This window comes from Borostomias antarcticus (genome assembly GCF_949987555.1).
Source record: "Borostomias antarcticus genome assembly, chromosome: 10".
Taxonomy (NCBI): domain Eukaryota; kingdom Metazoa; phylum Chordata; class Actinopteri; order Stomiiformes; family Stomiidae; genus Borostomias; species Borostomias antarcticus.
In genome coordinates, this window is record NC_140243.1 from 4,166,370 (window position 1) to 4,188,328 (window position 21,959).

Below are 21,959 nucleotides of genomic sequence, written 5' to 3' on the forward strand. Positions count from 1 at the left end.
CACACAGGGGGGGGGGGGGGGGGGCTGTAGAGAGACTCAGAGTGAGCTCGGGGGGGGGGGGGGGGGGGGGGGGGGGGGGGGGGGGCTGTAGAGAGACTCAGAGTGAGCTCACGGGGGCTGTAGAGAGCTGTCTGGTAAAAAAAAAAAACTATTTTCGGCTACAGGCTCAGCTAGGGCTGCTCGATTAATCGGATTTTAATTTAGATTACGATTTGGGCTGTCAACGATCATTAAAACTAAATAATCGCCATAAAACGATTTTGCACAAATCAAGCGCACCCTACACTGCAGAGCTATACTGCGCTTGACACTTTAGTTCAAAGCGAGACGAGTTGTCAAGCGAGGCGCATGCATGCTCCTCTCGAACAAAACACGAGAAGAAGAAGATTATGGCAGCAGAACGAGAGGTGGACAAGAGAGCTAAAACCACGTCAGTGGTGTGGAAACACTATGGGTTCGCGGAGACAGATTTGGACCAAGTTGACACGGTGTGTAAAATTTGCTATGCAGTCGTGGCTGCCCCTCAAAGTAGCCCTTCTCAGTCCCGTTGTCGCATTCCGCTCGTTCATGCCAGACAACAGTCCTTTGATGGTCCATTCACTTTGCCGTCAAAATAAATCGGTGTTGGCCTATTTAGGAGAGGCGCTCATATTTACAAGTGTCAGATAAACATGAAACGTCACTTACCTAAGCAAAAGGGTCTATTTTAACAAATGCTGGGTTTTGAAGCCTCGGCGCTACCATTAAATAACTTATTTAAACGCGTTCTGTCCTAGTGAAATTATTTTTCCGAGGTAGTCTTCTTCTGTGGTGGTGGCGGTGCTTTGAAGCTTCTTTATTTATCAGTTTTGGCACTTTTATTAATTTATTTATCAAGGTCAAGGTTCACTATTTGTCTCCCATGGGAGAAATGTATCTAATCCAAAGAAAATTGTTAAAAAGAAAAGCCACTGTCAACATTTAATAAATTAATTGTTATCAAAGTCAATAATTTGATTTGTTAAGAAATTTTGTTAAGAAAATGTTAACTTTTGATTAAAAAAAAGAATTCAATGAATAATCGTGTTAAATAATCGTGATCTCAATATCAATCAAAATAATCGTGATTATGATTTTTGCCATAATCGAGCAGCCCTAGGCTCAGCACAATATCACCAGCTTCTGTGCAGCCCCTCTCTTTATACTCTCTCTCTCTCTCTCTGCGTCCCTCTAGTCGTTGGTTGAGGGTAATGGGACGTCCTCGTGGGTCAAGTGCTGCAGTCAGTCTCCATGGGGACAAACACAGAAGGTGGGGACAGATGAGAGGACTGAGAGTGGAGAGGGTGTGAGACTAGTGTGTGTATATGTGTGCATGTACGTGAGAAAGTCATTGCAAGGACTGCACTAATGGCTGGACACACACTTCAGTGCACTGAACTAGGCAGTGGTGTGTGTGTGTGTGTGTGTAGTGGTGTGTGTGTGTGTAGTGGTGTGTGTGTGCGTGTGTGTGTGTGTGTGTAGGGCGGCTGAGGACAGGAGAGTAGATGTAATATCACGACTCTCTTGTAGGATAGCAGATTAGGTGAGAGGGAGCGGCGTCGGAGCCAGCGGTGTCTGGCCTGTGTCTGCTTACTGCCGGAGGCTGAGTGATGATGAGGGAGGAACATGCTACCGGCCCATGCAATAAGACTGAGTGCATTCTACTGTCGGGGGGGCTTGATAATACTCATCCAGGATCGATGCTTTTACCAGCCTGACGGCAGACGTCTGTCTGAGCATATGCTGCCCGTATCAGGTGTCCCTCGTCCCCCTCTCTCTCCTCCTCTCTCTCTCTCTCCATCCTGGTTCTTTCGCCCTGCCTTCCGTTCGTCTCGCCCTGGGGCTCGTCGGGCCCTTCCTCCATCTTAAAACGCCTTCCTGTCCTCCTATCCCATTTTCCTTCCGTGACCTCCTTCTGCGGGCGCGCACACACACACGTGCACACGCGCGCACACACACACACACACGTGCACACACACACACCCATCTCCATTTAAGGCCACAGCAGTCATCCATGGCCTCTAACCCTGCTCCTCCAGCGGGTTCCAGGAGAGGTCTGTGGTGGGGGGGGGGGGGGGGGGGGGCAGGGGGAGGTAGAGAGGGGGGGTCCCATTCATCATCTCTATAATAGACATGGGGGTCCTGGGGTCCCCTGCTCCTGGTGGGACTACTGCACCCTGATTGGCTCTCTCGGGTATGGGGGGTAGTCATCGTGTGTGTGTGTGTGTGTGTGTGGGGGGGGGCTTGGGGGGTCAGGGAGAAAGATGGGTATTATAGGTTGGGGGAGGGACTCGCAAAATTCCTTTGGACAGGCTGAAAAACACTGCTGGGTCACAAACGGTCATAACACACCTGCTTCCACCATCCCTCTAGTGCCTTCCTGCCTCCCAGGAGTCCCAACTCTGAACCGGACAATTTAGACATCACACACAACCACGCCCCTGCGTTAACGAGCCCCCGGCCCCAGACCAGACCAGGCCGCCCCGGTGCAGCCTGGGAGCACAGCTCTACGTTGCGTGACCATAGGCTGTGACTGATGTGACAGGGCAGTGCTCTGACAGCTGATTGGGCGGGATGTGAAGGGGAATGCCTCTTCTGGGTGATTGATGGGGGTGAGTGTGGTTTGTGTGTGTGTGTGTGTGTGTGTATGTGTGTGTGTGTGTGGTTCAGTGGGAGGAGGCCATTAAGGTGACAGAGACCGAGGGAGACATGATGTTAATGGCTCATATCACACTGCTGAGCCGGGGAGCAGGGAGGGAGGGAGGGAGGGAGGCCAGGCGGGATGGAGAGGTACGGACCTCGGAGACAGACAGGGCGGAGGTAGACCTGGTCCAGGGCGATATCCTACAGATAACGCCCTGTTACTCTCAATGCAATTTACCTACGAATGCGCTTCCTCGGCCCGCTCGTCCGAGTCTACACACAAAACCGTTTCGTTACTCACCAAAGTAAACACATCGTTGGAAAGATGAAAGTCTTTTCTCCGAGGTCGCTACAGTTTGTAGTCCCCCACCTTTCACGCAAATTTGTACACTTAAATGTCTAGTATCCACAGCGCGTCGACTGTCTTCTTCTACCGGCGATTCGGCGCTCTCCGCTTTGTTTAGCCTACTCACTGCTGCCGCCCATGGAGGTAGAGAGCTAGCTTGGTGGGACCATCCTGATGATTTCGCGAGCTCACGTTGTCGTCACTCGTAAAATCAGTCTCGATCCTCTCGATAGAGAAAACGTTTCTGAGGGGTTTGAAATACAAACATCGGTTCTGAGGGGTTTGAAATACAAACATCGGTTCTGAGGGGTTTGAAATACAAACAGCCACGCTGGGCGGGTTTATGACAGCGAGGAGCGGTTGACGTTTAGCGTGCGATAGACCTTTTCAGATTTTTTTCATCCAATCACCTGCCAAGTCGTTTTGAAATTGGCTGCCCTTTTCAATTTCCAACAGAGAGTTCCCCGATGGTTATGCGAAGGGAACCGTTTGGCGCGTCAGCTTAGTAGAGAGCGGCAGAGAGGTGAGGAAGAGAGGGGGATGGACGGAGAGGGGGATGGACGGAGAGGGGGATGGACAGGGAGAGGTACAGACTGGACTATGGAGATGAGACGGACAGGGTGAAGGTAGAGAGCTGCAGAGAGGTGAAAAAGCCAGCGAGAGGGAGTAATGAAATGATGGATGGAAAAATAGGGAAGGATAAATTAAGCTATGGCATGTTGTGCATGTGTGTGTGTGAGTGAGTGTGTGTGTCAGAGAGCGAGGGAGAGGGTGTGTGTGTGTGTGTGTGTGTGTGTGTGTGTGTGTGTGTGATGATGACTAATGATAATAAATAATGCTCATCAGTGGTGCTGAGGGGCTCAGATGAGGACTGATGAAATATGTTATGGAGCCTTCTGGCCAATGAACCCCCCCTCCCTCTCTCTCTATCTCCCCTCCCTCCCTCCCTCTCTCTCCATCCCCTCTCCATTTCTCTACCATCCCCCCTCTCTCCTACCATCCCCTCTCTCTCTCCAAACCTCTACCCCACACACACATATCTCTCCAACCCATCCCTCCACACACATACACACACACATCTCTCCATCCCCCACCCCTCCACACACACACACACACACACATATATCTCTCCAACCCCCCCCCCCCCAACACATACACACACACACACACACATATCTCTCCATCCCCCACCCCTCCACACACACACACACATCTCGCCATCCCCCACCCCTCCACACACACACACACACATCTCTCCAACCCTCCCCTCTCCTATAGCAATCTAAACAAACCATCATAGCAGGGCTGAGGTCAAATGTTGGAATTTGACAGGGAAGACAGGGGGAACATACTCCTCCTTGGAAGAGCGTGGATTTCAGATGCCATGCATGCCAGTGGGTCATGTATGATAGGGGTTGTTGCCTGGGCAACAGCTGGTTTAGGAAGGCTGTCATAATTCATAGATGTGTATGTGTGTGTGAGAGAGTGTGTGTGTTAGTATCTGTTGAGCTTCCAGGAAGCAGGCGATGACTCCGGCTGTGATGCAGTGTATCATCCGCTCCGGCTGCAACCGCTCATCCCTCCAAGCCCTGCACGCCTCATCCCTCCAAGCCCTGCACGCCTCATCCCTCCAAGCCCTGCACGCCTCATCCCTCCAAGCCCTGCACGCCTCATCCCTCCAAGCCCTGCACGCCTCATCCCTCCAAGCCCTGCACGCCTCATCCCTCCATGCCCTGCACGCCTCATCCCTCCAAGCCCTGCACGCCTCATCCCTCCAAGCCCTGCACGCCTCCAGGGGTCTGGAGCGGGACAGAGAGGTGGGGGGCTGACCCCTCCCAACCCTCCACGATCTCCTTGAACCACGCCCCTCCGGCATCAGGGCCAAGACTTCACGCCCTAAACAGCTTCTTCCCCACGGCCACCAGCCTCATCAACAAGCTCTTGTCCCCTACTGCCACCCCCCCTCTGCCCCTGTCCCTCTGCAATACTACCACATGACCGATGACTTCTATGCACAGCACGCACCGCCCACACACACACATCACACACATTACTCTGTAAACGGTACTGTAAATACACTCATTGCACTACATTTTTTATCGTATTTTGTACTGCCCATTTCAATCAATCAATCAATCAATCAATCAAAGCTTTATTTGTTCATTTGCACTGTCCCATCTTATCCCTGCACCTGCCTCATGTCTTCATCACTGTTATGCACCATTGACCACAGCACATTCCTAGTATGTTGTAAACTACCAGGCAATAAACTGATTCTGATTCTTCTTCCGTTTGCTCTTTTACAGCCCGCAAAATCACGCCCACGGTCGCCCGCGGAGATAAACGGCCCTCATCTCCAGTGTTGACGAGAAGAGAAACAGCTTCATCCCTCATGTTGTATCTCACTCGCTCTCCTCCCATCTCTCTCTCCCTGCCAAACCTCTCTCCCTCGCCTCAGTCGCTCCCTTCCTCTCTCGTCCCCCTCCGACCGCTGGCCGGCTCCCCTGGCTCTTCATCCCCGTCCGCTCCCTGCTGGTTCCCGCGATCAGCAGCCAAGGCTCTCGACAACAAACCGCTCTTTCATCAGGGACTATTAGACGCTCCAGGGAGAGGGAGGCTCATCCCACACATGACCCGACTGGTCCATTGATGAGCCCACATCTGTCTGTCTGTGTGTGTGTGTGTGTGTTTGTGTGTGTGTGTGTGTGTGTGTGTGTGTTTGACACCCGAGCTACCATATCTATCATCTCAGCTAGGGAGGTGAGGTTTCCCCTAACAGGTACATGACTGATCTCCGTTCTCTGCAGAGCAACACTGCGCAACCTCGGCCCGAGTTACACGGAGGCCCCTCACACTGAGCCAGCTGTCCGCTGCACGTTCCACCGTTCCCCCAACTATGGGAGCCCCGCGTTCCAATTCGCACGCCGCCACGCCTGTTTTGAGCACGGTAGCGTTTCGATCCGAGGCGGCGGTCGGGCGCGGTGTGTAAGCCGTCTGCCCTCTGCTGCGTGCGCCAAAGTCAAGACGGGGCTCGGGCGGTCGCGCTTGGCTGCGCCACACGACTGACCATACATCACTTGGATGGAGCTCATCTAACTGCTGTCTTTAAATATGTGGATGGGGGTAGGGCTCAGTTGTGTGTGTGTGTGTGTGTGTGTGTGTGTGTTGGGGGAGGGGGTTAAAACCCCCGTTAGGATGCAACAGAGACCTGCTGAGACAGAGAGGAAAGAGGGAGGGAGAGGAGGGAGCACCAAGGAGGAAGAAAAGAGGGAGGGAGGGCAGCAGGGACGAGGGAGAGTGAGGGAGAGGTAGCGATGAGGAGAGGGCGAGTGCGGGGGAGAGGGGACGAGGGAGAGTGAGGGAGAGGTAGCGATGAGGAGAGGGCGAGTGCGGGGGAGAGGGGACGAGGGAGAGTGAGGGAGAGGTAGCGATGAGGAGAGGGCGAGTGCGGGGGAGAGGGGACGAGGGAGAGTGAGGGAGAGGTAGCGATGAGGAGAGGGCGAGTGCGGGGGAGAGGGGACGAGGGAGAGTGAGGGAGAGGTAGCGATGAGGAGAGGGCGAGTGCGGGGGAGAGGGGACGAGGGAGAGTGAGGGAGAGGTAGCGATGAGGAGAGGGCGAGTGCGGGGGAGAGGGGAGGGGCAGCTGGGACGAGGGAACAGGTGTTTGCGGATGAATAAAACCACCGGGCCGTGACAGCGTGGGGAAAGAGACCGAGGAAATAAACCACAACACCGAGGGGAAGACAGGCAGACGACTGCCCCCGGGGGTTTTCGCCTGGTGTGCGAGGAATGTGTGTGTGTGTGTGTGAGTGTGTGTGTGTGTGTGTGAGCACACTTGTCTTAATGCATAATGTGGTGTGTAGAATCCACCCATGTGAGTACGTGTGTGCTGTTTTTGAATGGCATGTGAGTGTTGTGTGCCTGTGTGAGTGTGTATCTGCTGGGACAGAGCGGTGCTCATATGGGCGTGTTTCTCTCTCCCCACACAGAAGGAGTCCGTTCTGCTGCTGTTGCTGCCAAGCGTCCATCCTGCCATCAGCGCTGCTCCTCTTCAGCTCCCAATGGAGACATGTGCTCCCACTTCATTAAACCAGCCCAGTGTGCTACCTGATCCACACACACACACACACACAAACGGACAAGTATAAACACACGCACGCACACACACACACACACACACACACGAACACGTTTACACACACACGCACAAACACACACACAAACGAACATGCGCACACACGTCACTTGTTTCCACGCACGTTCCTACAGATCCCCACACACACACGCACGCACACACACACACACACACACACACACACACACAGCCATGGATATAGTGAAAACCACTATTGACACACTTGAATGGAGCTGTATTGACCCTGACATGGGTTAGAAATATCATAATACTAACTGCACTGTCCCATCATGACAGCAAATCCCAGCCTTAATTCAGCAACAATTTGACATTTCCTGAGAGTAAAGTGTGTGTGTGTGTGTGTGTGTGTGTGTGTGTGTGCGTGCGTGCGTGTGTGCGTGCGTGTGTGTGCAGATCAACACGATAAGGGCTCTTCCCGAACCCCACGCCATTGGTCACTCTGCCTGCACTGTCGCCGAGAAGCCCTTAGCAACCAGAGAAATGAGTGACAACAGAGCTCCATAGACAGGGAACACACACACTCCCACAACTCTCCAACAGCCATGGAGACAGCAGTTGGTGGAATGAAGATTGTGTGTGTGCCTTTACCTATCTGGACACCTGAACCGCACCCCTCCGATAGCGGACGGTGGCCTATCAGGACCAAAAATCTCACGCCACAAAAACAGTTTCTGGCCTCATCAACAAGGCCTGGGATGCCCACAGTGAAACTGTAAAAAAAAAAATATTATGCACATTATTGTAGATTGTGTGTATTTGTATTTTGTACTGGCCTGCCTTGTCGTCGCACTGTGTTTATGTTATGCACCGTCACACCAACGTGTGAAAACCTACTTGGCAATTCACCCGTTTCTGATTCTGTTTTGATTCTGTGCGCTAGAAAGCTGCTGTGTGTCCTGTTATGACGGCATACTGTACAGAACTGCTGTCTGTCTTTCCCCATTAAACACATGTCTTTCATGAGATTACGAGGCAGGCAGCGGTGCTAATCCTGGCTCAGAGGAGCAGCCTGGCCCCTGATCCAGTGTACCGTTCCCTCTGCACACTCAGGATTACAACCCCGAGGGGGCTATATACTGTACACCCACTGGCCATGGAGGGAGGGGGGAGAGGCAGGTAGGAGGGGGGTGAGGGGAGGGGAGGAGAGGGTGGGGAGGATGGAGGGAGAATGGGGAGGGAGGGGGGAGAGGCAGGTAGGAGGGGGGTGAGGGGAGGAGAGGAGAGGGGGGGAGGATGGAGAGAGAATGGGGAGGGAGAGGCAGGTAGGAGGGGGGTGAGGGGAGGAGAGGAGAGGAGAGGGGGGGAGGATGGAGGGAGAATGGGGAGGGAGGGGGGAGAGGCAGGTAGGAGGGGGGTGAGGGGAGGAGAGGAGAGGGGGGGAGGATGGAGGGAGAATGGGGAGGGAGAGGCAGGTAGGAGGGGGGTGAGGGGAGGAGAGGAGAGGAGAGGGGGGGAGGATGGAGGGAGAATGGGGAGGGAGGGGGGAGAGGCAGGTAGGAGGGGGGTGAGAGGAGGAGAGGGGAGGGGGGGAGGATGGAGGGAGAATGGGGAGGGAGGGGGGAGAGGCAGGTAGGAGGGGGGTGAGAGGAGGAGAGGGGAGGGGGGGAGGATGGAGGGAGAATGGGGAGGGAGGGGGGAGAGGCAGGTAGGAGGGGGGTGAGGGGAGGAGAGGAGAGAGGGGGAGGATGGAGAGAGAATGGGGAGGGAGGGGGGAGAGGCAGGTAGGAGGGGGGTGAGGGGAGGAGAGGGGAGGGGGGGAGGATGGAGGGAGAATGGGGAGGGAGGGGGGAGAGGCAGGTAGGAGGGGGGTGAGAGGAGGAGAGGAGAGGGGGGGAGGATGGAGGGAGAATGGGGAGGGAGAGGGAGAGGCAGGTAGGAGGGGGGTGAGAGGAGGAGAGGAGAGGGGGGGAGGATGGAGGGAGAATGGGGAGGATGGAGGGAGAATGGGGAGGGAGGGGGGAGAGGCAGGTAGGAGGGGGGTGAGAGGAGGAGAGGAGAGGAGAGGAGAGGAGAGGAGAGGAGAGGAGAGGAGAGGAGAGGAGAGGAGAGGGGGGGAGGATGGAGAGAGAATGGGGAGGTGGGCTGAGAAACAGTGAGAGGGGAGGCTCCATAGATAAAGAGTAAATACTAGGCACTGGAGACACATCCTTCACTGTGATATTTATGGGCCTGTTTTTATCTGCTGTCGTAACCAAGGACGGCCAGGACAGATGGTAACGCCCCTCCCTCGGTAAGGCTGGGGTTTGAGCGTCGATATGGAGGTGGCATATGTGTGTGTGTGTGTGTGTGTGTGTATACTGTGTTTGTGAAGGACAGATAGAATTCGTAGAGTGGGCCAGCCCTGGGCATTGCGACGGCCAAAATCAGTATCTGCTGCTCTGGTCCAGACACACATGCTAACCTGGTAGCACGCTGGGTTCCATCTTGAAACCTCCACTAGCGCAGATCCCCAGAGCAGAGTAGACCAGGCCACTGAATAGGGCTGGGTTTAAAAAATCTATTAATCGATTCTGAATCGATTCTGAATCAAATGATTCAGAATCGATTCATGAATCCCAAAATCGATCTTTTATTTAATGAATGAATGAATAAATGAAGGAATGAATAGTTAATTAATTCATTCAATGATTCATTCATTCATTCATTTTTGGAAATCAGTATCGAAACCCAGCCCTAGTATTGATGTGTTGCAGAACTTGGCAGTCATGTAATTAAGGTTACAGCTCAAAAAAACAGGTTTTAGTAACACTAACCGAATCGATATTGAATTGAATCGTGATAATCGATTCTGAACCTTGTGAATCGGAATCGAATCGATTCTTGAAATTCGACTCGATACCCAGCCCTACAACTGAACGCAGCCTAGATAGCCGTGGGCCTGAGACGAGGAGGCTGGCAGAGAGAAAGAGTAGGAGTGAAACCAGTCCAGCCATTTCCATGTTCCAGTGTCTCTCTCTTTTTCTGTCTCTCGCTCTCGGCACTTAATGCATGACCTCACTACAATTCTAATGGGGGTTAGACTGAGTGTCAGTAGAATACAGACTTCCCCTTTCACTCCTCGTGTTGTTTGTGTTTATGTGGGTTAATTGGCTTAATCTGTTCCCTTGGAGGAACTGGAGGGGCCGTGGAAGACTGGTGGAGGACTAGAGGAGGACTAGAGGACTAGAGGAGGACTAGAGGAGGACTAGAGGAGGACTAGAGGAGGACTAGAGGACTAGAGGAGGACTAGAAGAGGACTAGAAGAGGACTAGAGGACTAGAGGAGGACTAGAGGAGGACTAGAAGAGGACTAGAGGAGGACTAGAGGAGGACTAGTGGAGGACTAGAGGAGGACTAGAGGAGGACTAGAGGAGGACTAGAGGTGGACTAGAGGAGGACTAGAGGAGGACTAGAGGTGGACTAGAAGAGGACAAGAGGAGGACTAGAGGTGGACTAGTGGTGGACTAGAGAACTAGAGGAGGACTAGAGGAGGACTAGAGGAGGACTAGAGGTGGACTAGAGGACTAGTGGAGGACTAGAGAACTAGAGGAGGACTAGTGGAGGACTAGAGAACTAGAGGAGGACTAGTGGAGGACTAGAGGAGGACTAGTGGAGGACTAGAGGAGGACTAGTGGAGGACTAGTGGAGGACTAGAGGACTAGAGGAGGACTAGAGGTGGACTAGAGGACTAGAGGAGGACTAGAGAACTAGAGGAGGACTAGAGGAGGACTAGAGGTGGACTAGAGGACTAGAGGAGGACTAGAGGAGGACTAGTGGAGGACTAGAGAACTAGAGGAGGACTAGTGGAGGACTAGTGGAGGACTAGTGGAGGACTAGTGGAGGACTAGAGGAGGACTAGTGGAGGACTAGAGAACTAGAGGAGGACTAGTGGAGGACTAGTGGAGGACTAGTGGAGGACTAGAGGAGGACTAGTGGAGGACTAGTGGAGGACTAGAGGACTAGAGGAGGACTAGAGGAGGACAGGAGGACTAGAGGAGGACTAGAGGAGGACTAGAGGACTAGAGGAGGACTAGAGGAGGACTAGAGGACTAGTGGAGGACTAGAGGAGGACTAGAGGACTAGAGGAGGACTAGAGGACTAGAGGAGGACTAGAGGAGGACAGGAGGACTAGAGGAGGACTAGAGGAGGACTAGAGGACTAGAGGAGGACTAGAGGAGGACTAGAGGACTAGTGGAGGACTAGAGGAGGACTAGAGGAGGACTAGAGGAGGACTAGAGGTGGTTGGTGCTGTGGAACTGGCTCACCGGAGAATAACAAGCGGGGAATACCCCTGACAGATGAGGCCCCAGGGGAGGCATGGCTGAGGAATAGCATGCTCCCCCCCCCCCCCACACACACACACACACACACACACAAACACACACACACACACACACAAACACACACACACAAACACACACACACACACACACACAGTGGAGACTGCAGAACAAAGGGCTGATCTAGCTCTGGGGAAATTATAATTCATTATATCATAAGAACGGTAAACATCGTCATTCACCGCTGAAAGACGCGCTGCGTTGGCGGCCCTGAAGAGTGATGGAACAGGCTCCGCCCCGCCCTGCCAGGCAGGACAGACAGTCCCTGTGTCATCATCAGGATCCTTCTCCTCCTCCTCCTTCCATCTGCATACATTTCCATCCTTCTTTCATTCTGCCTTCCTTCCCCTGGCTGTCTATCCATCTACAGACTCGTCCTCAACCATCGACCTCTTGACAACATCCCAGTCTGTTCCAGGCTGATGTCTGGGCTTGTCATGAGCTTGAGACGCCACAAACACAGGCCTCCTCAGAGAAGGAACCCCCCCCCCTTCTCCCCTCTAACCCCCCCCCCTCCCCCCTTCTCCCCTCTAACCCCTGTTGGCCTACGGAGGCCTATTTAGAGACCCTATTTAAATCATCTCCACCAGAGCCCACGGCCAGTCATACCATTCCAGACATTCCGCAGACATTGTTCCAAACATTCCGCGTGACGGATTTGGCGGAATCTGGGATTGGATTCCTCGCCAGATTCCCAGCCCGGACTCCTCCCGGCGTTCCCAGGCCAGGGTGACCTTTCCCGAAGATGGGACGTGAGGGAGGGGGGGGGGGGGGGGGGGGGCTGGCTGCTGCTGATCCATCCTCATGCTCCCTGAAATGCCAAAAACACAGAGCCCTCCTCTTCTCGCCTCTCTCCTCCTCTCCTCTCCTGCCCCCCCTCACCCCCCATCGCCCTCCCCCACCACCTCCATCCTAGAGGCGCAGTGTTCCTCCCACTCTTCCCCCTCTCTCCTCTCCCAGGCTCCGAGCACTTGACTTCCTGTTGTGGAACAGAAGCAGGATGAAATATTAAAGCGCAGCCACAGACAGAGACCAGGTGGCCTGGTAAACACGGCTCCAGCAGACCTCCAAGCGCTGGAAGACTGGCAGTGTGCACCGAGGTGCCTGGGGGCAGCTAATCTAACACCAGGGGTCACGCACCACTTAACTACTATACTGTAGCACGCACACACACACACACACACACACACACACACACACACTCACATGCTTGCTATGCACACACACAAATAAGTAGGACACAAATGCACACGCACGCACGCACACACACACACACACACACACACACAGCTATCATTGGGACCTCCCACCCCTCCTGAAAGACCCAACAAGTCAAAAACAGCGGACTTTTAGATCGCTAACATTTTAGCATTTTAGCAAAAATTAGCATCGTGGCTAGCGGACCTTTTCTGACTGGAAGTGAGAGATGATTAAATGAAAAAATATTTTCTGTTGCTGTAGCTACATAAGTAATGTAACCACAGTTTGGTGAATGTTTTCTGATGTTGGCAACTATGTACGCTAACATTAGCTTTGTTATGTGTTGTGTGTGGACTAAATGGTGTTGCATTCAAATTTCCCATTTAGCCTATGCATTTTCAGCAATGCTTTAGCGATTTCTCTGTTAAGCATTCACATCACATGCAGGAAATGTATTTTTTTCTAGCAATGTTTTTATGTGTTGTAAATAAATATTGTTAATAAGCACTCGTTTCATTTCAGTGAAAAATAGAAATAGAAATGCACCGATACTAACAAACATGGATATCCGTGACATGCCCGCCCCGCGACAACACTAGTAGTATCGGGGGGTCTACCACCCCCCCTGAAAAAAATCCTAGGGGAAACACAGCACACACACACACACACACACACATACACACAACCACAAGAGCACTCTAGCAAACAGTAAATCAGGGGGAATGCCGGCCTTGAGAGGTTAGCGTTTCCTCTGTGTTTCATTGGTGTAAGGATCCAGCTCCTTCATCTCTCCCTTCTGAAGAGTGGATCAGAGGCGACGGAGCGCATTGCAGCGTGAGAGAGGAGAGGAGACCAGGACAGCAGACAGGATCTGGACTCTCACTCCCCCACAGGGGACATTTCAAAGGAAAACGAGTGAGGATGGTGGTTAGTAGACCCAGCTGGCACACTAAGGAGAAGTCTATTCACGGTGTGTGTGTGTGTGTGTGTGTGTGTGTGTGTGTGTGTGTGTGTGTGTAAACCATGTATCCAGGACTGTGGATGCACACGTGCACACACATACACACACTTGTTTGTGGGTTTACATGCACACACACTTTATATTCTCTCTACAATACATTCATGACCTGCCAATCCTTTTCAAGAGCGAGTCCCCCTTCCCGCATGTGCACACGCACACACACACGTGCGCACACACACACACACACACAGGCGCACACACACACACACACACACAGACACACACACACACAGGCGCACACAGGCGCGCGCGCGCACACGCACACACACACACACACACACACACACAAACACACTCACACCCCTTGAGGCTCTCGAGGTGTGATTCTCCTTTCAAACGACCACCTGCTCCATTGTTAGTAGGCATGTTGGCAATCTGTGGTTACAATCATTCCCAGTCAATCACAATGGTGCCAATGGTTCAGAATGCACTAGTCACTGAAGAGGAAGATGGCCTTTTCCCATTTCTCTGAAACAAACCATGTGCCATAATGTTTTATTTTGACAAACAACGAGAAAGAAATGAGTTTTTTTTCCCCCAGAGCCGTCCGGCATATTCCCTTTCCGCTTCCTCGTGATGAGGTACAAACAAAAACAACGCCACGCGTGCTGCGGGCTTTTCGGCGATGGCGGACCGTGTAGTCGTCCAAACAGCAGCACACAAATCTCAGCGGGCGGCAGATAAGAGACCCCGTCTTCCACAGTAGGGACACGGCCAGGGGGTGAACACACGCGGCGCGGCAGACTGCTCTGCCGGGGCGGGGCATCGGGGAGGGTGCCGGGCGGGGCATCGGGGAGGGTGCCGGGGCGGGGCATCGGGGAGGGTGCCGGGGCGGGGCATCGGGGAGGGTGCCGGGGCGGGGCATCGGGGAGGGTGCCGGGCGGGGCATCGGGGAGAGTGCCGGGGCGGGGCATCGGGGAGGGTGCCGGGGCGGGGCATCGGGGAGGGTGCCGGGGCGGGGCGTGGTCGCACAGAACCCCCGGATGAGGAAGATGGCGACGGAACAGAACATCCTGGCTTCTGCAGTACAGTCGAGTGTGTGACACCCGCACTGTACACACACACACACACACCCGCACTGTACACACACACACACACACCCACACTGTACAGAGAGGCCCCCAGCCATTGAGCAACACGGCAGTGTCACATCCGCTATCGGCCTTTGGATTTCACGGTCACTGCACACCAGGGAATGGACAGGGAGATAGAGGGAGAGAGAGAGAGAGGGAGAGAGAGAGAGATAGGGAGAGATAGGGAGAGGGAGATAGGGAGAGGGAGAGATAGGGAGAGAGAGGGAGAGAGAGAGAGAGAGAGAGAGAGATAGGGAGAGAGAGATAGGGAGAGGGAGAGATAGGGAGAGAGAGAGAGAGAGGGAGAGGGAGTGGGAGAGGGAGAGATAGGGAGAGGGAGAGATAGTAGGAATAGACAGACCTCTGGGTAGCCAGTATGAGCAGCTAGGCAGGCAGTAGGGGTGGAGTTTCCTGGAGGGTGGAGTGATGCGCTGAATCCCATTCCTGCCCCAAAGGCGCGCCATTCCGGAAGACGCGACAGGCTATTCATGCGACCAGGCGTTCATTGCACTCTTAAGATTGTTTATTTCAATGATTAAGTCTTTCACTAGCTTGCTGAAGCAATATTCATTTGAGCGCCTCTAATAGCTTATAGCGAAGCGTTAAATCCACCCATTCATTCATTCAGTCGTTTGCATAAAACATTCATTGCAATTTGATTCAGTGGAATGCACATTCAACTGCTTGGCCATTCATTCATTGTGAATGTTGGGTTCATATCCTAGCATCCATTGAAATGCCTACATATATCTCATAACCGTTCAAATTGGGAATTGCACATTCCTTTGATGTGCAGCTTTGGTCATAATAAAGTTAGTGCTCACAAAATCAGACCATCACCACTCACAAACCTTTATTTCCTTGTCCCATCATGAAAAAGTGTCATTCTCCTGCTACTTTATAACACGTTTTGGGGTTCTGGGTCAGAGCAGGCTATTTGGTTCTCATAAACAGACACTGGAAATAGCCTACTTGTCCCTTGCCAGAGGCAAAAAAAATACTATCTAGGCCTAATGCTTGGACATAGACATCTGTTGTTTTTACATTACACATACTGTAGAAAATCATTTAACTGTGCGGCCTCATTCCGTTAATAACCATATCAAGTTTCATTCCGTTAATAACCAGCCTTTTCGTTTAGTTAATTGCTTGATTCACTGATTTAAAACCATAACAAACAAGTCTGATTTCAGTTTTCTACAAAGTCATTCATACAGTATGTCAAAAGCGTGGCACGCGAGCAGAGAGGTGCTGGAACAGTAGAAGAGTCGCGTGTTCGTCTTTGACCGAGAACCACTGAATCTACCTTTAACAATGCTGGCTGCAGGCTACACTGACCACCACACCCTACAGTACTGCTTATTGATTGACTATTGAGTACTGATTGATTGACTGTAGAGCAGAGCATCCACAAAACCACTCACACACACACACAGTCACACACAGTCACACACACACACACACGCGTCTAGCCGTGGTCTCAGTGGTGAGTCAGCAGCTTGGAGGTCTTGGTCAATGTTACTGTCGATTACAGTGGCAGAGTGACTGATCATTATCACTATGACGACGAGACCAGACTGTTACTGAGCCACAAAACATAAAATAACACACACACCGTAGCGTCACACAAACACGCAGTGAGTGCACACCCATACACACACACACACACACACACACACAAACACACACCCAATGTACGTCTGGCTGCGGTTTTCTTCTTACTGGCTGTAATGAAAGATTTATGGCTGCTCTCGTCCAGCCTCATGTTAAATGCATGGTCTGAATCTGCTGCTCTTTCACTCACATACACAAACACACCAACACACACACACACACACTCCATCAGCCCCAGCTGGCCGCTTCCTCCTCAGCAGTTGGCACCATGACCGAGCGAGCCTTGCTTCTGGCTCCAACCGAGTCTCCTCTAATCCGCCTGATGTTAGTAAGTAAGTAAGTAAGTACAGTAAGTAAGTAAGCAAGCAAGCAAGCAAGTAAATGTAATTAAGTAAGTCAATTTTATTTATATAGCACTTCTCACAGAGAGGACTCTCAAAGTGCTTCCCACAGGTTAAAATGCACAAGAATCAACAAAGAATCAACTAAATTAAACACAGAAAACATTCACATCACAACATGCCTGTCTAAACAGAAGCGTCTTTAGCTGCTTCTTAAAAATGTCCACAGCAGCTCTCAAGTCCACAGTCTAGGTGCCACAGACTCAAAGGCTCTGTCACCTCTGGTCTCAAGTCTGGTCCTGTATGAGGGACAACCAACAGTGCTTGGTCAGCAGACCTCAGTGTCCCTGCTGGGAGCATGTGCTGGAGCAGGTCACACAGATATACATGCGCCTGACCATGTAGGGCTCTATACGTAATTACAAGAACATTGAACTGGATCCTGAACTTCACTGGAAGCCAGTGCAAGGAGGCCAGGACAGGAGTAATATGAGAAGTTTGACCTGGTCAAGAGCCCGGCGGCAGCATTTTGGACCAGCTGAGGGGGGTTCAAGGATGCTTTGCTGAGGCAAGTAAAAAGAGAATAATAATGCCCTGGGTGTTGTCTGTCAGAGAAAGTAAAGTTGCCTTGTTATATAGTAGGCCACGGGGCAGTGGAATGTGTCCTCTGGATTTGACCTGTCCAAGCTGGGGGCGGTGGGCAGCCTTGCTAGTGGCGCCCGGAGAGCAATTAGGAGTTGGGTGTCTTGCTCAAGGCCACGCTGGCGGACTCTGGGAACCTGAGGGCCTTCTGATCCCCGGGCGGAGCGCTGGAGCGACTGAGCTAAATGTAGCCCACGCATGAAACCTCCTCAAAGATGCAGCCTACGCACAGCAGAGCAACACGCATCCCTTTTCATCCTAAAAGCATGTGAGACGTGCTCTTCTTGCACTTGACCATCAAAGAGCAACAGCAACACAGCGCTCTGACTGACCTGGTCGACTCTGAGGTCAACCGATCAGAGCGACGTCGTAATCAAAGGCGGAGCCACATTCGCGCGGCGGGTGTCTGTCGTCGCTGTCGGACGTCTGATGGACAGAACTAGTGCGGATGACGGCAGGCAGGCAGTGCACCCGGCCAGGAAGGATGATTCACAGCCAGCTAGGGCTGCACGATTATGACAAAAGATAATAATATTGCGATTATTTGCTTCAAAATGGTAATTGCGATTAATAATTGCGATTAATATTTAATATTAATATATAATAATCAAAATGCTCCCAAATCACGGACGTTAATCCCTTTCTTGCTACTAACTCATTGACCTAGTTTTCGCTCATTTTTTCACTACTCACAACTGCAGGTACTCTTGTGTCTTGACCTACTGCTATCTGTCTTCTCAGTGAAATTGCTACGCACAGCGCACTCAGCGGGAACGCATGTGATTGGTCAGACAGCATAAGCGCCTGTGATTCGTCCGTGTAGTCCTAGCACACTCAATTCAAAGCAAAATTATTAATCACATTAATTGCGGCCTTTTGCGATTAGTTAATGCGGAGGTTATAATCGCGATTTCGATTAATTCACGATTAATTGTGCAGCTCTACAGCCAGCGCCCACAGAGATCCATTCAGATTCTGCACCTGTTCACCTGCATGTCAGAACCAGACATCTGTGACGGCATCAGCCCTGAGACAGAACCGGCCCGAGTCATCTCTCCCTCCCATGGCTGCATGATAGCCTGCTTCTGTAGCCTGTGGACTTAGGATGTCTGTGTGTGTCTGTGTGGTTGTCAGTCCATTGGGTTGTGTGTAGGGCTGGGTTTAAAAAATCGATTCATCAATTCTGAATCAAATGATTCAGAATCGATTCATGAATCCCAAAATCGATCTTTTATTTAATGAATTAATGAATAAATGAAGGAATGAATAGTTCATTAATTCATTCAATGATTTATTCATTCATTCATTTTTGGAAATCAGTATCGATACCCAGCCCTAATATTGATGTGTTGCACAACCTGGCAGTCATGTAATTATGGTTACAGCTAAAAAAAAAAAAAAGGTTTTAGTAACACTAACCGAACTGATATTGAATCGAATCGAATCATGATAATCGATTCTGAACATTGTGAATCGGAATCGAATTGATTCTTGAAATTCGAATCGATACCCAGCCCTAGTTGTGTGTACGTGTGTGTGAGTGTCTAATGCATATTGTAGAGGATGAGCCAAGATACATGGACACTCATTTACATTTTCCCACCTACAAACATAAGTAATCAGATCATCCAAAGATGGATGAGAAGGACACAATCTGGCTGCCAAGAGACACGGTGTGAATAGGTGTGTGTCTGTGTGTGTGTGTGTTTAGCTGAGACCTGAGAGCTCACCTGTCTCTCTTTTTCATCATGTCTGCGAATCACTTGTTACGGGCGGCGCAAATCAATTTAATCTGAAAGGACCCAGAGTGATTCTCAGTGGAGTCAGGTGAGGTGTGGCGTTGAGCAGGGCTGGGTATCGATTCGAATTTCAAGAATCGATTTGATTCCGATTCACAAGGTTCAGAATCGATTATCACGATTCAATTCGATTCGATATCGATTCGGTTAGTGTTACTAAAACCTGTTATTTATTTTTTTTAGCTGTAACCTTAATTACATGACTGCCAAGTTATGCAACACATCAATACTACGGCTAGGTATCGATACTGATTTCCAAAAATGAATGAATGAATCATTGAATGAATGAATTAAATATTCATTCCTTCATTTATTCATTCATTCATTCCTTAAATAAAAGATAGATTTTGGGATTCATGAATCGATTCTGAATCATTTGATTCAGATTCTATTAATCGATTTTTTAAACCCAGATCTAGCGTTGAGCTGCGCTGTTGACTAGCCAGCTCTCTGAGGCCTGACAGGCTGGATCTACCGCCGGTCACACTTCACATTCTCATTAACTAGTCAAGTAGCTTGTCATATAATATACCAAAGAGCAATTCAGCCTCCCAGGATTGCCTTGTTTGTTGGCCAAAAAATGACAGTGTTAACCACATGGCTCAGAGAAACATACTGTATGAACCAGCCGGATAGCTTCCATAACATGGCTGTACAGCGCATGGAGCCGACAGACACTTACATTCATCCCCAGGGCTGGAAATTAACACCTGCCACCGGCCAAATGCAGGTACAATTTCCAATTGGCAACTAGATTTCGGAAGGCTATATGAAAAATATATATACTTGGCCGGTAGATTTTTTCATCTACAGTCCCCTTGGCAGGTGACTCACCGTGAGCCAAAAAGTTAATTTTCACCCCTGTTCATCCCTCCATCAATCTCTCTCTCCCTCTCCCTCTCTCTGACCCTCTCTCTCCCTCCAGGCACACGACGGCGTCATGCTGTAAACAGATGTGCACTGATGTTGACCTGAGGCTAATCCTGCCCTCTTGACTCCACGGGAGCCTAGTGGACTGTCCTGAGGACATTCTCGTCCTATAAGGCTCTGTTCAGCATGTGTATCACCATCTCTCCTACACATTCTCTCCCTCTCTGGGAAGCCTATTCCAAACAGCAAAACATTAGAATCACGGTACGTTAGTGCCACCCCAGTCCTCTTGTTAGTGATGTTGTGGTACAGTATGCCTCTCTTGCTACATTGGCGCAGTGACGGTGTAGTACGGCCTTGGAGCTTCTCCAATTGACTTCCTGCCAAAATAGCTTGACTAAACGGAGCTCGGTTGGCTGGCCAGATGAGGCAGAACTTCATTACGGGGCTTGGGTTCCATTAGCATTAGAGATACCCAGCGTGACACACGGACACGGCAAGGTACACTTGGCGTAGCCCTGGCTAGTCACTCCCAGATGCCCTCCCTAGTTTGAAGGATCGAGGCGTTCGCTCATGATTCATAACTAAATCGATCCAGGTCGTCTCTCTTTTCAGTCATCCTCAAACTCACGGCTCTGCTTCCCTCTCCGTCCGATCCTGTCCTGTCAGTCACTGGTCCTCACAGGTGGGGTGCTGGTCCCTGGGGGGTGCTGGTCCCTGGGGGGGGGCTGGTCCCTGGGGGGTGCTGGTCCCTGGTCCCTGGGGGGTGCTGGTCCCTGGGGGGTGCTGGTCCCTGGGGGGTGCTGGTCCCTGGGGGGTGCTGGTCCCTGGGGGGTGCTGGTCCCTGGGGGGTGCTGGTCCCTGGGGGGTGCTGGTCCCTGGGGGGTGCTGGTCCCTGGGGGGTGCTGGTCCCTGGGGGGTGCTGGTCCCTGGGGGGTGGTGGTCCCTGGTGGGTGCTGGTTCCTGGGGGGTGCTGGTCCCTGGTGGGTGGTGGTTCCTGGGGGGTGCTGGCCCTGGGGTGCTGGTCCCTGGGGGGTGGTGGTTCCTGGGGGGTGCTGGTCCCTGGGGGGTGCTGGTCCCTGGGGGGTGGTGGTCCCTGGTGGGTGGTGGTTCCTGGGGGGTGCTGGCCCTGGGGTGCTGGTCCCTGGGGGGTGGTGGTTCCTGGGGGGTGCTGGTCCCTGGTGGGTGCTGGTCCCTGGTGGGTGCTGGTTCCTGGGGGGTGGTGGTCCCTGGGGGGTGCTGGTCCCTGGGGGGTGCTGGTCCCTGGGGGGTGGTGGTCCCTGGTGGGTGCTGGTTCCTGGGGGGTGCTGGTTCCTGGGGGGTGGTGGTCCCTGGGGGGTGCTGGTCCCTGGGGGGTGCTGGTCCCTGGGGGGTGGTGGTCCCTGGTGGGTGCTGGTTCCTGGGGGGTGCTGGTCCCTGGTGGGTGGTGGTTCCTGGTGGGTGCTGGTCCCTGGGGGGTGCTGGTCCCTGGGGGGTGCTGGTCCCTGGGGGGTGCTGGTCCCTGGGGGGTGCTGGTCCCTGGGGGGTAGTGGTCCCTGGGGGGTGCTGGTCCCTGGGGGGTGCTGGTCCCTGGGGGGTGCTGGTCCCTGGGGGGCTCGGCTGACATCTGACTGGCAGATCCGGGCCCCCCGGAGACTCTCCCCGCCCCCATGGACAATAACAGTGGGCGGCCAGCAGCACATTAGCACACTGTAGAGAGAGGCCTCCGACAGCAGGGGGATTCAGCCGTTAGACCTGCAGTATTATAGGTGTGTGTGTGTGTATGTGTGCGTGTGTGTGTGTGCAATGCGCACGGGTGTGTGTCTGCGTGTGCGTTCAGAAGGCCCTTTGTGTCTGCATGAAACACCCAAATTGCCCGTCTTTATAGGAAAACACAACTGCATGTCTATGATGCTTCTTAGAACCATCCATCACTGTC

General features: G+C 52.2%; 1 protein-coding gene across 1 annotated transcript in view; it reads right to left on the bottom strand.

The window, feature by feature from the left end:
* The window catches only part of arhgap39 (Rho GTPase activating protein 39), a gene marked incomplete at both ends in the record, with an annotated part of 71,356 nt that extends 49,664 nt beyond the window's left edge, over positions 1–21,692 (bottom strand). Inside the window, one exon of the mRNA XM_084443885.1 lies at positions 20,788–21,692. Within this exon, the coding sequence (XP_084300011.1) occupies positions 20,788–21,692 (905 nt within the window). The remainder of the gene's footprint in view (positions 1–20,787) is intronic.
* Between the last annotated feature and the right edge of the window lie 267 nt (positions 21,693–21,959).